The sequence below is a fragment of the Schistocerca nitens genome, chromosome 4 (assembly GCF_023898315.1).
Source record: "Schistocerca nitens isolate TAMUIC-IGC-003100 chromosome 4, iqSchNite1.1, whole genome shotgun sequence".
NCBI lineage: Eukaryota > Metazoa > Arthropoda > Insecta > Orthoptera > Acrididae > Schistocerca > Schistocerca nitens.
Window position 1 is genome coordinate 143056562 of NC_064617.1, and position 14640 is coordinate 143071201.

Sequence of the window (14640 nt, forward strand, 5' to 3'; positions counted from 1 at the left end):
TCTTGTTCTCTACACTTCCGCCCGTGTTTGTTTTCGGTACTATTTATGATGTAGACTCAATACAAATCATGCACCTGGGTGCCCCTCTCAAGTTGGGGTTCCTAGTGTCCGCTACGAATTTTGAGACATTCAGTCAGAAATCTTAATGTTGTGGTTTTCTGGCTCCCCTATCATGTGCCGATCAGACAGAGCGGTCGCAAATGAGTGTTGTAACTTATTTGTTTAATCGATATATATTAACAGGACAGTAACACACGAAGAACAGCGGTAACCAGTACACGAGGGGTGACAGCGCCCTCCTGGCCCGCATCAACTGGTACCGATATACAGCAGTGCTGCTCAGGCGCTACTGAAGTACTGGTTAGTTTTCACGTTTTACTGTCACTATGAATAGTTACATAGAAAACAACTACCGCATTAGACTAATTTGGGACCATTCTATCGGATAGGCACGTAAAATTCCGTTTTAAAAACCATTTCGTTTGTTATTTGAAACAAACCGACGTTTTCCGTCTACAATGAGCGTCGCATGAAAGACTTGATGAGCAGTATTTAGTTGTCCCGACTCCAGAGACACACTGAGAAAACAGAATAGAAATACCTACCGGAACATAAGAGTAAACGCGACTGACGACTCTAAGGAGGGACACCAGGTGTATATGATGTGGCAAAGAAAAGATGCCGAGATTATCAAACAGGGTGTGTCGAAAATTAATAGCGAAAGTTGACGCGGAGAATAACAGAAGCAGAAAAGTTTGGTCCGCAAATAAGTCACATGCGAGGTAATTGGGAATATGAAGCAAGGAACCCACAGAACTTGAAAAGGAAATATTTTCCTACTTACTACAATGCATATGTAATATAAACTTCTCGATCATGTCTTAACTAGACTGACCCCAGTTAGAACGAGACTTAATGGAAAGACTCGTTTGCAGACCCGTGTGTTCTGAACCGTATCTGTTTCTACCACTGCATACTTTGTGGCCGTATTGGTGTACCGGCGGAGCACTAGGCTCTAGCCATGGAGGTGTCGGATTCAATCCCAGAATGGTATGGGGGGTATTTCCTTACTCAGTTCCCTCCAGGGCGCCTCGTGTTCATTCAGCCTGCTATCAAACAAGTACTGGAGATCGTTCATGGGAGTAAAAGGCAGTTGTAGAGATGTACCTGGCACCATTCTCTTCCTAGTGCTGCAGAAAAGGAATGCTGTACTGTACCTACAGTCAAACCAATAGTCCAGTCACGGGTTTGTACCACAGGCTTAACATTTTTATCATCATGCTAGTTGCGAAACTCTACTGATCCCAAATCACTGCCATTTGCCACTTCAGTGGCATCAAGCGAGAAGTAATTGGAGGGCAGTGCGGAGATCTGTTCAGTGATGGCCGCTTTTTGATTAGGAGGAGGCCAGTTGTGCGCCTGTAACCAACCTGTCGTGCTGGACACACTGGAGCTGCACCTGCAGTTACGGTCTGTGATGCGATTTCGTAAGACAGCAGGAGCACTCTCGTGAATGTTCAATGCACCCTGGCTGCAAATATGGTGACTCTGACAGTCGTACTTCCATTCATGAACAGCATTCCAGGGCTGTTTTCCATACGGATAACGCTCGTCTACATGCCGCTGTCCTAATCCAACATGTATTACAGAGTGTCGAGATGTTGCCTCGGTCTGCTCGATCACCAGATCTGTCGCTCATCGAGTACACGTGGAACATCACCGGACGAGAACTCTGGCGTCATCCACAAGCAGCATTAACCATCCTTGTATCGACCGACCAGGTGCAATAGTCATGGAACTCCACCTTAAAAACTGACATCTGGCGCCTGTACAACACAATGCATGCACGTTTGCATGTTTAGATTGAACATTCTGGCAGTTACACCGGTTATCAATGTACCAGCATCAGCTTTACAATGGATTATCTCGCGCGTACATACTCTGCGATCTTACAATGATAATCACTTAAATACGTTAGCTAGACAAATTAATTCCAGATTTTTCATTACTCTTCATTAATTATTTTTTGGTTCAAAAATGTTCAAATGTGTGTGAATTCCTAAGTGACCAAACTGCTTAGGTCATCGGCCCATAGACTTACACACTACTTAAACTAAATTATCCTAAGAACAACACACACACTCACGGCCGAGGGAGGACTCGAACCTCCAGCGGGAGGAACAGCGCAATCCGTGACATGGAGCGTCAAACTGAGCGGCCACTCCGCGCGGCTATTTTTTGGTGTTCCACCTTTTTTATGTCAGTGTATTTACGAGAATATTTTAGTATTTCCAGACTTATGCAGGCTTATCGGTCGTTCGGCTGTATGAGACTGACAAGGAGAGGTCCCTAGGATAGGGATAGACTTTCTGAAACATTATATATAGCGATTTAGGTTAAGGTTCAAGGAGTCAGACCTTGCAGCCATTCACCCTGGTGGGTGGTGGGCTCTCGTTTCCGAGTAATCGACGAAAACGGGTAGTTATTTATTCTAATCCTTCATTAGTCCGCCCCCTCCTCCCTCTATCCTCTCTCCTCTCCTCCTTCCCCAACCTTCGTTCCCTAGCTCTCTCCCTTCCTCCCTGGCCACCATCTTTGTCTGTCTGTCTGTCTGTCTGTCTCTCTCTCTCTCTCTCTCTCTCTCTCTAACTCACCCCACGTCTCTCTAACCATCCCGCCCCCATCTTTGCGCATCTCTCCTCCCCTCCCCTCTGTCCATTTCCTCCACGTTCTCTCTTTGTACATCTCCTTCACACCCTTCTTTCAGTCTATCTTCTCCTCCCATTTCTCTCTGTACATCTCCACTGCTCTTCCCATCCCCATGGGGTACAGTTGCTTCTTAAACGCAAAGCAATTCTTTCCAGATAGTAAGTAATCAGTAAACAACAGATTTTTTAAAGAATCGAACTCCCTTGTAAAAAACAACTTCAAGCATTTGATGTTAAATACTATTGTCAAGCTTGTAAGGAAAAGACTTTAGAAAAGATTTGTATGTTTTAAGGTCTGTTGGTAGTCGCTAAGTGCTCTCATTAACAAACACTGGATAATTCGTGTTCAATTTTAAGAAAACCTAGTTCTTCACGCATCTCAGTACTTATGACGATCTCCTGAACCATGTGCCATAGAATGATATCATTTTTAAGATATAATCAGTGGTATATGTGGATACAATCTGCGAAATACGTTGCGAATACAGTTAGTATTAAAGAAGTAATACGTTAAAGCAGCACGGCTAATGAAGATGTCTTACTGCATGAATAGCGAAAGAAAATGAAGTAAGCGATACTCGTTTTATCTTTTCATCATTTGGGGGATTGGGGGTGAGGGGGTGTAGTCGACTGCAAAAATAAAGGTTTGAGATAATGTGTGAAGTGTGTTTTAAATTGCTAAGTGGTATCATTCTCAAATACTGGATGTGTATAGTTTTGGTACGTGTGTGCAGCGTGTTACGCTTCCTCCCCCCCCCCAACCCCCCTCACCAGACTCCTTTCAGAGATACGTGGTTTTTACCCTTACAGTGGTTCCTTGCAGACAGGAAGTGATATGTCTACCAAGTAGGGTTATAACCGGTCCAGTAGTTTAGAAGGAGGTGTTGATCTTACATGCAAACAAACATACATACATTTTTATATTACACTACTGTCCATTAAAATTGCTACACCACGAAGGTGACGTGCTACAGACGCGAAATTTAACCGACAGGAAGAAGATGCTGTGATACACAAGGTTGGCGTCGTTGGTGACACCTACGACGTGCTGACATAAGGAAAGTTTCCCACCGATTTCTCACACACAAACAACAGTTGACCAGCGTTGCTTGGTGAAACGTTGTTGTGATGCGTCCTGTAAGGAGGAGAATTGCGTACCATCACGTTTCCGACTTTGATAAATGTCGGATTGTAGCCTATCGCGATTGGCGATTGCAGTTTATCGTATCGCGACATTTCCGCTCGTGTTGGTCGAGATCCGATGACTGTTAGCAGAATATGGAATCGGTGGGTTCAGGAGGGTAATACGGAACACTGTTCTGGATCCCAACGGCCTCGTATCACTAGCAGTCAAGATGACAGGCATCTTATCCGCATGGCTGTAACGGATCGTACAGCCACGTCTCGATCCCTGAGTCAACAGATGGAGACGTTTGCAAGTCAACAACCATCTGCACTAACAGTTCGACGACGTTTGCAGCAGCGTGGACTAACAGCTCGGAGACCATGGCTGCGGTTACCCTTGACGCTGCATCACAGACAGGAGCGTCTGCGATGGTGTACTCAACGACGAACCTGGGTGCACGAATGGCAAAACGTAATTTTTTCGGATGATCCCAGGTTCTGGTTACAGCATCATGATGGTCGCATCCGTGTTTGGAAACATCGCGGTGAACGCACATTGGAAGCGTGTATTCGTCATGGCCATACTGACGTATCACCCAGCGTGATGGTATGGGTAGCCATTGGTTACACGTCTCGGTAACCTCTTGTTCGCATTGACGGCTCTTTGAACAGTGGACATTACATTTCATGTGTGTTACGACCCGTGGCTCTACCATTCATTCGGTCCCTGCGAAACCCTACATTTCAGCAGGATAATGTACGGGCCTTTCTGGATACAGAAAATGTTCGACTGTTGCCCTGGCCAGCACATTCTCCAGATCTCTCACCAGCTGAAAACGTCTGGTTAATGCTGGCTGAGCAACTGGCTCGTCACAATACGCCAGTCACTACTCTTGATGAACTGTGGTATCGTGTTGAAGCTGCATGGGCAGCTGTACCTGTACACGCTATCCATGCTCTGTTTGACTCAGTGCCCAGGCGTATCAAGACCGTTATTACGGCCGTAGGTGGTTGTTCTGGGTACTGATCTCTCAGGATCTATGCACCCAAATTGCGGGAAAATGTAATGACATGTCAGTTGTAGTATAATATATTTGTCCAATGAAAACCCGTTTATCATCTGCATTTCTTCTTGGTGCAGCGATTTTAATGGCCAGTAGTGTATATGAAGATATTTAATCCTGAGTCCGCTTTCATTATTAATTATTCTACACCTTGTGTACAAGTTACTCACATACAAAAACAAAAACTGCTAAAAAACTGATTAACACAGAATGATAATCAATCACCTTGCTCATGAACATATACACATCCCAAACCATTCTTTCCTTTGGGTAGAGACACCAGTGGAAGTTAGCACCCTGCCGTCTATAGCTGTGCCTATACATCTGGAACTAGAGTTGTCGGAAACACTGACTAGAATCAGACTGTCGATACATGTACACAGTGAAAAGTCTGTACCATTCTCCCCTGGAAAGGCCGCAGCAGAAGGGACGCAGACAGCCGAGAACTCACGTGAGGGAGATGTTGCGCGCGATCCGCGCCGCGGAGGCGTCCAGGGTCCAGGAGACGTGGGCTGTGCTGGAGTCGATGACGGACACCTGGACGTCACGCGGCACGGGCAGCTGCGCCTTGCGCCTGCACGACCACACCTCGCCCACCCGCTCTGCAACAGGACACCGCCGACGGGGCTGTACTCTCCACTGTCGCTTCGCAACACCTGGGTGGCCAAGCAAGCTGATATTCACGCAACAACATAGCCTTATAATTAATATACACTCCTGGAAATTGAAATAAGAACACCGTGAATTCATTGTCCAAGGAAGGGGAAACTTTATTGACACATTCCTGGGGTCAGATACATCACATGATCACACTGACAGAACCACAGGCACATAGACACAGGCAACAGAGCATGCACAATGTCGGCACTAGTACAGTGTATATCCACCTTTCGCAGCAATGCAGGCTGCTATTCTCCCATGGAGACGATCGTAGAGATGCTGGATGTAGTCCTGTGGAACGGCTTGCCATGCCATTTCCACCTGGCGCCTCAGTTGGACCAGCGTTCGTGCTGGACGTGCAGACCGCGTGAGACGACGCTTCATCCAGTCCCAAACATGCTCAATGGGGGACAGATCCGGAGATCTTGCTGGCCAGGGTAGTTGACTTACACCTTCTAGAGCACGTTAGGTGGCACGGGATACATGCGGACGTGCATTGTCCTGTTGGAACAGCAAGTTCCCTTGCCGGTCTAGGAATGGTAGAACGATGGGTTCGGTGACGGTTTGGATGTACCGTGCACTATTCAGTGACCCTCGACGATCACCAGTGGTGTACGGCCAGTGTAGGAGATCGCTCCCCACACCATGATGCCGGGTGTTGGCCCTGTGTGCCTCGGTCGTATGCAGTCCTGATTGTGGCGCTCACCTGCACGGCGCCAAACACGCATACGACCATCATTGGCACCAAGGCAGAAGCGACTCTCATCGCTGAAGACGACACGTCTCCATTCGTCCCTCCATTCACGCCTGTCGCGACACCACTGGAGGCGGGCTGCACGGTGTTGGGGCGTGAGCGGAAGACGGCCTAACGGTGTGCCCGCATGCCCACTATACGCCCTCGCTCAAAGTCCGTCAACTGCACATACGGTTCACGTCCACGCTGTCGCGGCATGCTACCAGTGTTAAAGACTGCGATGGAGCTCCGTATGCCACGGCAAACTGGCTGACACTGACGGCGGCGGTGCACAAATGCTGCGCAGCTAGCGCCATTCGACGGCCAACACCGCGGCTCCTGGTGTGTCCGCTGTGCCGTGCGTGTGATCATTGCTTGTACAGCCCTCTCGCAGTGTCCGGAGCAAGTATGGTGGGTCTGACACACCGGTGTCAATGTGTTCTTTTTTCCATTTCCAGGAGTGTATTACCACATGAAGCCTCCATTCCTTTCCATGCAGTTTGGCTGCTCACACGTTGCCGGCATGGCCCAGTGATAATGTGAAAACCTCACAGACTTATTGGTGCAAAAATAGCCTGCAGCACCGCTGTTGGCCGCATGTTGTCTGCGATTCTCGCCAGGGGAGGACATCGAGGCCATGTGCAGGTTGTAATTCATTTAAACTATCAGTGTGAAAGTCAAGATAAATTGTCCAGTTATTACAGATCAAGGGACACTCCGTTATCTCATGTAACGTGATGGCGAAGCACTAGGTGGAACAAAGTGTGACTGGTGGCCGTCCTTATTGCAGTTGCCTTCCACTTACTGATTCCAGGAAAAGTCCTTCAAGAATGGTCACAGTCGTGGGAAATCTCACAACAGCCGTAATAAAGCCGGGTATTCCTCGGAAGGCCGCGCGAAGTGGCCGAGCGGTTTGAGGCGCCATGTCTCGGACTGCGCGGCCCCTCCCACCCGAGGGAGGAAGGGCATGTGTGTGTGTTGTTCTTAGCTTAAGTGAGTTTAAGTAGTGGGGCCGATGATCTCAGCAGTTCGGTGCCTTAGGAATTAACGCACATTTGAACATTTATTTCGCGGTGAACCAGGTTCTCCCAAATAAAACAATCCAGACGACTCAGTGCTACCATGACGCGCACCGTGCTGGATGAAACTTCAGCCATCTCCGTACTGCGAAATCCACCCAGCTGAGACTGCAGACCTCCACCATCTGAGGCTGGGTTGTTGACGTGATGACAAACGACGCCGCAAGTTTTTTAACGCCTTAATCAGAGCAGAAATTCCACAACCTACATCTGTGACGGACCTATTTCGACAGCTGTCCACAACAGACTATGTCGGTACTCCCCCGCTTCTGCAAGAAGCGGATATCCCGTTATAAGTCAGATGCAAAGCATCCAAGGTGTGAAGTTGTCATACACGTAATGTCTTGAGTGGGTGAATATGCAAAACGTACCATGAAGTTCGGCTGCAAAATTCCTAATATCTCTGCTGTATGTATGATATTATCTACCAAACCTGTAGTTAATCACTTCTCTGGCTAAATGGTTAATCACATAGGCCAATCAATTACAATAAATAAATAAAGAGACAGAGGGGACATCTAGCTAGTTTGAGTTTCGAGCATCGACCATCGTTGGACGTGCGATTAGCTGATTCAAGGTCACTCTACCCTTTTCATTGCTAAATGGGCTTCTTTCGTTTACGCTTTTTCTCGGGTATCAGACACCTATATCTAGATTCATACTCCACAAATAACTGTATGTGCATTTACAGAGGGTATTTTATATTGTAAGCAGGTATTACGGTTTTTCTCTTTCCATTCGCGTATGGAGCGATGGAAAAATGAGTCCTTAAATGCCTCAGTGTGTCCAGAATGAGATTTTCACTCTGCAGCGGTGTGTGCGCTAATATGAAACTTCCTAGCATTAAAACTGTATGCCTGGCCGACACTCAAACTTGGGACCTTTGCCTTTCGCGGGCAAATGCTCTACCAACCTGCCGGAGAAAGGCAAAGATCCCGAGTTCGAGTCTCGGTCGGGCACACAGTTTTAAACTGTCAAAAAGCCTCAGTGTGTGCTGCAATTTTCATAATACTGTCTTGTCAGTTCCTTCAGGGGACCCGGTTCTTAATACTTTGTATACAGGCTTCCGTGGACTGGAACTTAACCTCAGTCGCCTGTCAGTTCAGGTGTCTTAGCATATACGTGGAAGTGTATAACTAATGGACGTGTGTCCACTGGCGCCTCCGTTTCATGTAAACGTTTACTTTCCACTTTTATTTGACGTACATCCCATACACCTGAGACTATATTCTCGGGGTGTGTAAGCAAGCAATGTTATTTTTACACTGTCTGCGTCTTCCCAACATCTTACACATGAAACCAATGTACACAGACAGTAGTGCTTGTTTTGAGCTGAGGAGCTAATATCAGGACGGACAACTACAAAAGACAATTTTGAAAACGAATTTATTTCGGACGTTTCTGATTGTAAAGTTATCTGGGACAGGGGCTACACAGATCAGCACAACCGTTTCTCACTGGATTAGATTTAATAATTTCACTTAATATATCCGTTTTATTCTGTAAATTATATGTTAAAAATTTAAATGGTTCAAATGGCTCTGAGCACTATGGGACTCAACTGCTGAGGTCATTAGTCCCCTAGAACTTAGAACTAGTTAAACCTAACTAACCTAAGGACATCACAAACATCCATGCCCGAGACAGGATTCGAACCTGCGACCGTAGCGGTCTTGCGGTTCCAGACTGCAGCGCCTTTAACCGCACGGCCACTTCGGCCGGCAAATTTAAATGTTGCAGGTGTACATAAAGTATTTCGATATGTAAGTTTTAGTTATACGTAATTATCTACTTTCACTAGACAATAGTCTCTGATTCACCAACCGTTCTTTTTTTCGAGTGTAAATTCTTTTCATATTTGTTGGGATATTTCTTTTTACACAGATGTTAATTCCTTACGAATTCTTTTTCCTTGTATAAAATTGTTGTTTGTGATAATGTTCCTGTAATGATAATTTGTAACATGGCAGAAATTATTGTGCACTAATTTTCACGTGGTATTTCCCACCAGGAGTAAAAGTATGATCTACGATTTTAATGGTCGAGTAGCACGATGGCAGTTCATAGTGGAGAGTGAGAAACGGAGTTGCGTTTTTGTTAGGGTTTTTACGAAAGTCTGTAAAAAGAAACGTGGAGCTGTTGTATCTTGAACTGTGACATATAAAAGGATTGTTAACAGAAATGCTACTCGATATAGTAAAAGCTGAAGTCGGCTTTGAGATATACTGTCGCGTGTTGAAAATTGTCGTGGTGTCGGCACGTAATGGTTATGTTGTGCAGCTGTTTGATTAATGTTAAACTGGAGCATCGGCTATTAAAAGAACAAAAGGAAAGTGGATGTGCTGAAGAAAGCCACACTAGAAGACAGAGAATATGAAGAGCGGCCAGAAGTGTTTCTCCTGGTGAAGATTCGGAAGCAACAAGAACAATGTCTAAGATATTCTGAAAAGATAATGCTGGATAGCATGCGTATTAATTTCGAGAAGTTTAATACCAGGACACCCAGGAGTAATGTAGACAAGGAGGAAGCATGAAGAGTTAATTCAGTCAAGCATTAATAAAGTGGTTAAGAACCTATCGTGAATATGGTCAGTGTCGTGTCGTTAGAAAGATTAAAAACATTACGTGGACAAAAGAGTTTCGGAGCAAAGGTAGAATTATCAAATGACTTTAAGGGTTAGCGTGAGGTAAAAATTGTTCGTAAATTTGTGCGTAAACAAAAAAATAAATTTAATATTGTGTGTACTGTCGTGTGTTCTGCTACAACAGGGGTGGCCAAGAATTCGACTCTTGCGCCATGTCTTGGCGCATTTCCCCCACTGGCCCCCAAGCTGTCTCAGCATCATGGGGGGCGGGGGAGGAAGGGGTAGGGGGAGGGGGGAGGGAACTGCGAATGCTCCGAATTTTAAATGGCAGTACAGCCGCACTGTGTACGACTTGGTTTTATATTTCACATTTGTCAGCAACATAAATAAAAAAGAAAACAAATTTTCAGTATTGTTGAATTGTTTTGACGCCCTGACGACAAACAATTTTTTCCTGGTGCAAAATGTACGCATAGAGTCAAACGCAGACGATTTCACATCATTTCACACTCAGGTTGCCACTTAATCTTTACTTGTTTAATTTCATAATTGAAATAACTTTGCCTTTCACACACATACGCTCGTCGAAATATTGTAACAGTTTTGCACTGTCATTATGTAGATGTAGAAGCTACCTGAAGAAAACAATTTATAACACCTGGCAACGTCTTATTCTTGTTTAGTCCAAGTCCACTTAAAATGCAAGATCGGCAATCCATTCTGGATATGCTAGTTTCGTCCCTGTGCCGGCCGAAATGGCCCAGCGGTTAAAGGCGCTACAGTCTGGAACCGCACGACCGCTACGGTCGCAGGTTCGAATCCTGCCTCGGGCATGGATGTGTGTGATGTCCTTAGGTTAGTTAGGTTTAAGTAGTTCTAAGTTCTAGGGGACTTATGACCACAGCAGTTGAGTCCCATAGTGCTCAGAGCCATTTGAACCATTTCGTCCCTGTACTCCTTTTTCCTTCATAAATTCAACAGTAGTGAGTTTTAAATCGAAAAATCATTTCAAGAATTCTGCTTCGTTCAACCTATGTACTTTGCAGTCTTAAAGTCTCCATGTTCTTTGTTTAGTTCCAGTGAAAACTGATGCAACTGACACACTGCACACGACTTCTGAGATTTTACTATTCATAGCCGGCTGCTGTGGCCGAGCGGTTCTAGGCGCTTCAGTCCGGACTGCTACGGTCGCAGGTTCGAATCCTGCCTCGGGTATGGGTGTGTGTGATGTCCTTAGGTTAGTTAGGCTTAAGTAGTTCTAAGTTATAAAGGACTGATGACCTCACATGTTAAGTCCCATAGTGCTCAGAGCCATTTGAACCATTTTTACTATTCATATCACCAATTTCTGCACGCGATCCATGGCAGCAAATTGCCAAATGTTTTTGCTCTTCATTGCCAGCTAAATCTTTAAATTCGTTCTTCATGGGTACTGTAATGTCGTTTTGTAGCAAATTTAGAGTACCTATCTCTAATGCGATTACGTGGTATATATCGAGAGTCCTCATCGCTCTCTTCTGTCATTCCTATTCGTTTTTAAAGACTTGTGACGGTAGATCGCTAGACTGCCTCTTTTTGTGCAATCACCCACTGGACCTGTGGACATCATTCATATCATGAACAAATAGCGAAGCGTAAACAGCTCTGACAACTCGATTCTGCAGAACTGAAGAGAGTTGTGCTAACCGAAAATTGCCACGCCGCAATACCAAATGTAATGTCGTCTTGTACCGGGTACTTCTGCGAAGGGTCGAGCAAAGCCCAGTCAGGCCTTGTCTTGGAATGCACGTGGCCTGCACACCCTGCACACGTGGAGTTTGGCATTCAGTGGCTGGCCTTGTGCTAAAGCAACAAGTCATATCCCTTCCAGAAATTTCCTCTCTATTATTTAAAGCTTATGTTTCTCATTTGACGTAGATTGGGAGCAAGACTTTTATTCATTCAATTTTTGGTGGTATTCGTTAGTAAGTGGTTGCCGAGGGTCGCCATTTGTCAGACTACAACAATCAACTACGACGAGAGAGGAGCAGAGATCACAAAACATCTAGCCACAGAATCCTGTGACATCAGGAGTGTTAGGAGGCCTGACAAAAACAGACGAATGTTGAAAACAGAGGCCAAACGGGATAATTAGGATCTCAATTGCGGCATATATCCACACTGACAGCTGTGTAAATTAAATCATTAAAGCTTGATAAGACATTTAGATGTGAGAGATACTAGTTACATAAAATAAATTAATTTTGAAAAGATTAATTCTTCAATGAAATCACAGCAAATGTAATCAATTTGACTTGTTGATTATAATATAGACTACATAAAGATTCTGAATCCCAAACGTGTGTAGGAACCGTTTATAAGCTCACTAAATTTACTTTTCCCTAGGAGAAACTACAAAACTAGAAACTACAATGCTTCATTGGACTGATAAAAGTAATGCGACACATTTTTTTTCTGGCTTAATTTTGTCATACAAAATTTGGCTAGCATGTACGTCAGAATAACAAGCAGATTAAAATGTTAGCAGCAATCTTCACATACCGTTACGTTCAGCTGCAATCGTTTTAAATTTTAATTTACACATTAACCATTGCTTGTAATACCGCGTCGTTAAATTTCACGACTGATTAACTTTTACCTATATATCCTATTTCACTAAGGTATGTTTGGTGTACCTAAAAGAATGAAAATGTACATGCATCATTTTTTTAAGACATCAGTCTTTGAATGGTTTATGCAACCTGCCACGAATTCCTCTCCTGTGCCAATCTTTCCAACCCAGAGTATCAGTTGCAACCTATGTCCTTAATTATTTGCTGAATGCTTTCCAATCTCTGTCGCCTTCTGCAGTTATTACCCTCTACAGTTCCCTTTGGTACCTTGGAAGCTATTCCTTGATGTCTTAGCGCGTGTACTACCATCCTGTCCATTCTTCTTGTCAGTGTTCCCATGTGCTCCTTTCTTCGCCGATTCTACAGAAAATCTCCTCATTCCTTACCTTATTAGCCCACCTAATTTTCAATATTCGTCTGTAGCACAGCATCCCAAGTGCTTCGATTCTTTTCCGTTTAGGTTTTCCCACAGTCCATGTTTCACTACCATACAGTGATGTGCTCCAAAAGTAGGTTCTCAGAAATTTCTTCCTCAAATTAAGGCCACTGTTTGATTTTAGTAGATTTCTTTGATCCGGGAATAACATTTTTTCCAGTGCTGGTCTCCTTTTTATGTCCTCCTCGATCCGCCCATCAAAGGTTATTTTGTTGCCTAGACAGCAGAATTCCTTAATTTTGTCTGCTTTGTTGTCCCCAATTCCGACGTTACGTTTCTCGCTGTTCTCATTTTTGCATGTTCTCATTACTTCCGCCTTTTTTCGGTCTACGCTCCGCGCATATTCTGTACCCATTCGACTGTTTATTCCATTCAACAGATTCTGTAATTCTTCTTCACTTTACCTCAGAATAGGAATCTCATCAACGAATATTACTATATTTTTCGTTTCACCTTTAATTTTAATCCCACCTTTTAACCATCCTTTTATTTCCGTCAATTCTTCTTTGATGTGTAGATGAATAGGAGGGGCGAAAGACCACGTCTCTCTCAGACCCTTTTCAAAAATGGTTCAAATGGCTCTGAGCACTATGGGACTTAACATCTGTGGTCATCAGTCCCCTAGAACTTAGAACTACTTAAACCTAACTAACCTAAGGACATCACACACATCCACGCCCGAAGCAGGATTCGAACCTGCGACCGTAGCGGTCGCGCGGTTCCGGACTGAGCGCCTAGAACCGCTAGACCACCGCGGCCGGCAGACCCTTTTCAATCCGAGCACTTCGTTCTCGATCTTCCACTCTTATTATTCCCTGTTGATTCTTTTACATATTGTATAGTACACGTCTGTCCCTATAGCTGAACCCTGTTTTCCGACGAATTTCGAACATCTTGCTCCACTTGTAACTGTCGAACGCTTATAAGGCATATGTGTTCAATGTGAGGGCTGTGCTTTAACACAGAACTATTTATCTTAGACATATTGAATCTTGACATCTTGCCACACTCTGAGTAGATTATTAAGAATCTGTTTTCCTTAGGAGATACAGGAGTTCACTGTAGAAGACAGACGTTGTTTAGCCAGGAGTAACTATGATTGTTATTTAGTGAGAGAGAGAGAGAGAGAGAGAGAGAGAGAGAGAGGGACGGGTAGAGAGGGGGAAGAGAGGTAGCGAGGGAGGGGTGGGGGATAAGGAAATGGGCAGAGAGAGGAGGGAGGGAGGAGCGCTGGGCGGGGGGAGAGAGAGAGAGAGAGAGAGAGAGAGAGAGAGAGAGAGAGAGAGGTGGTGGGAGTGTATTACGTAAGTTTTATTTCATAAATATAGATAACAGCAGAGTAAATGAAGTACCGGAGAGTGTAGGCTTGCCAATGGCTCATCCACGAAAACTGCATTAGCAATGTTGGGATGCATCTATTCTTGATCTTCTTTTAGATTTATTGCTTTAATTTTTTTGTCATTTTTTAGAGCTGTTTATACTTTTTATGGTTCCGTAGTATTTGAAGTAAGCTGAAAATTTGCCGTGATATTTGAATTTGATGAAGGGGGATAGGGCGTCAAACGGGCCGACTTCGAGAAGGAGAGACACCACAGGACATTTTAATTTTCACTGTCTATACTTTTACAAATAAATTCA

The 14640-nt window shown here is 44.6% G+C and overlaps 1 protein-coding gene across 1 annotated transcript in view; it reads right to left on the bottom strand.

The window, feature by feature from the left end:
• Positions 1-14640, bottom strand: part of LOC126252171 (uncharacterized) — a 306249-nt gene that overhangs the window by 230594 nt on the left and 61015 nt on the right. The window contains exon 4 of the mRNA XM_049953039.1: positions 5349-5499. Coding sequence (XP_049808996.1) covers positions 5349-5499 — 151 coding nt within the window. The remainder of the gene's footprint in view (positions 1-5348; positions 5500-14640) is intronic.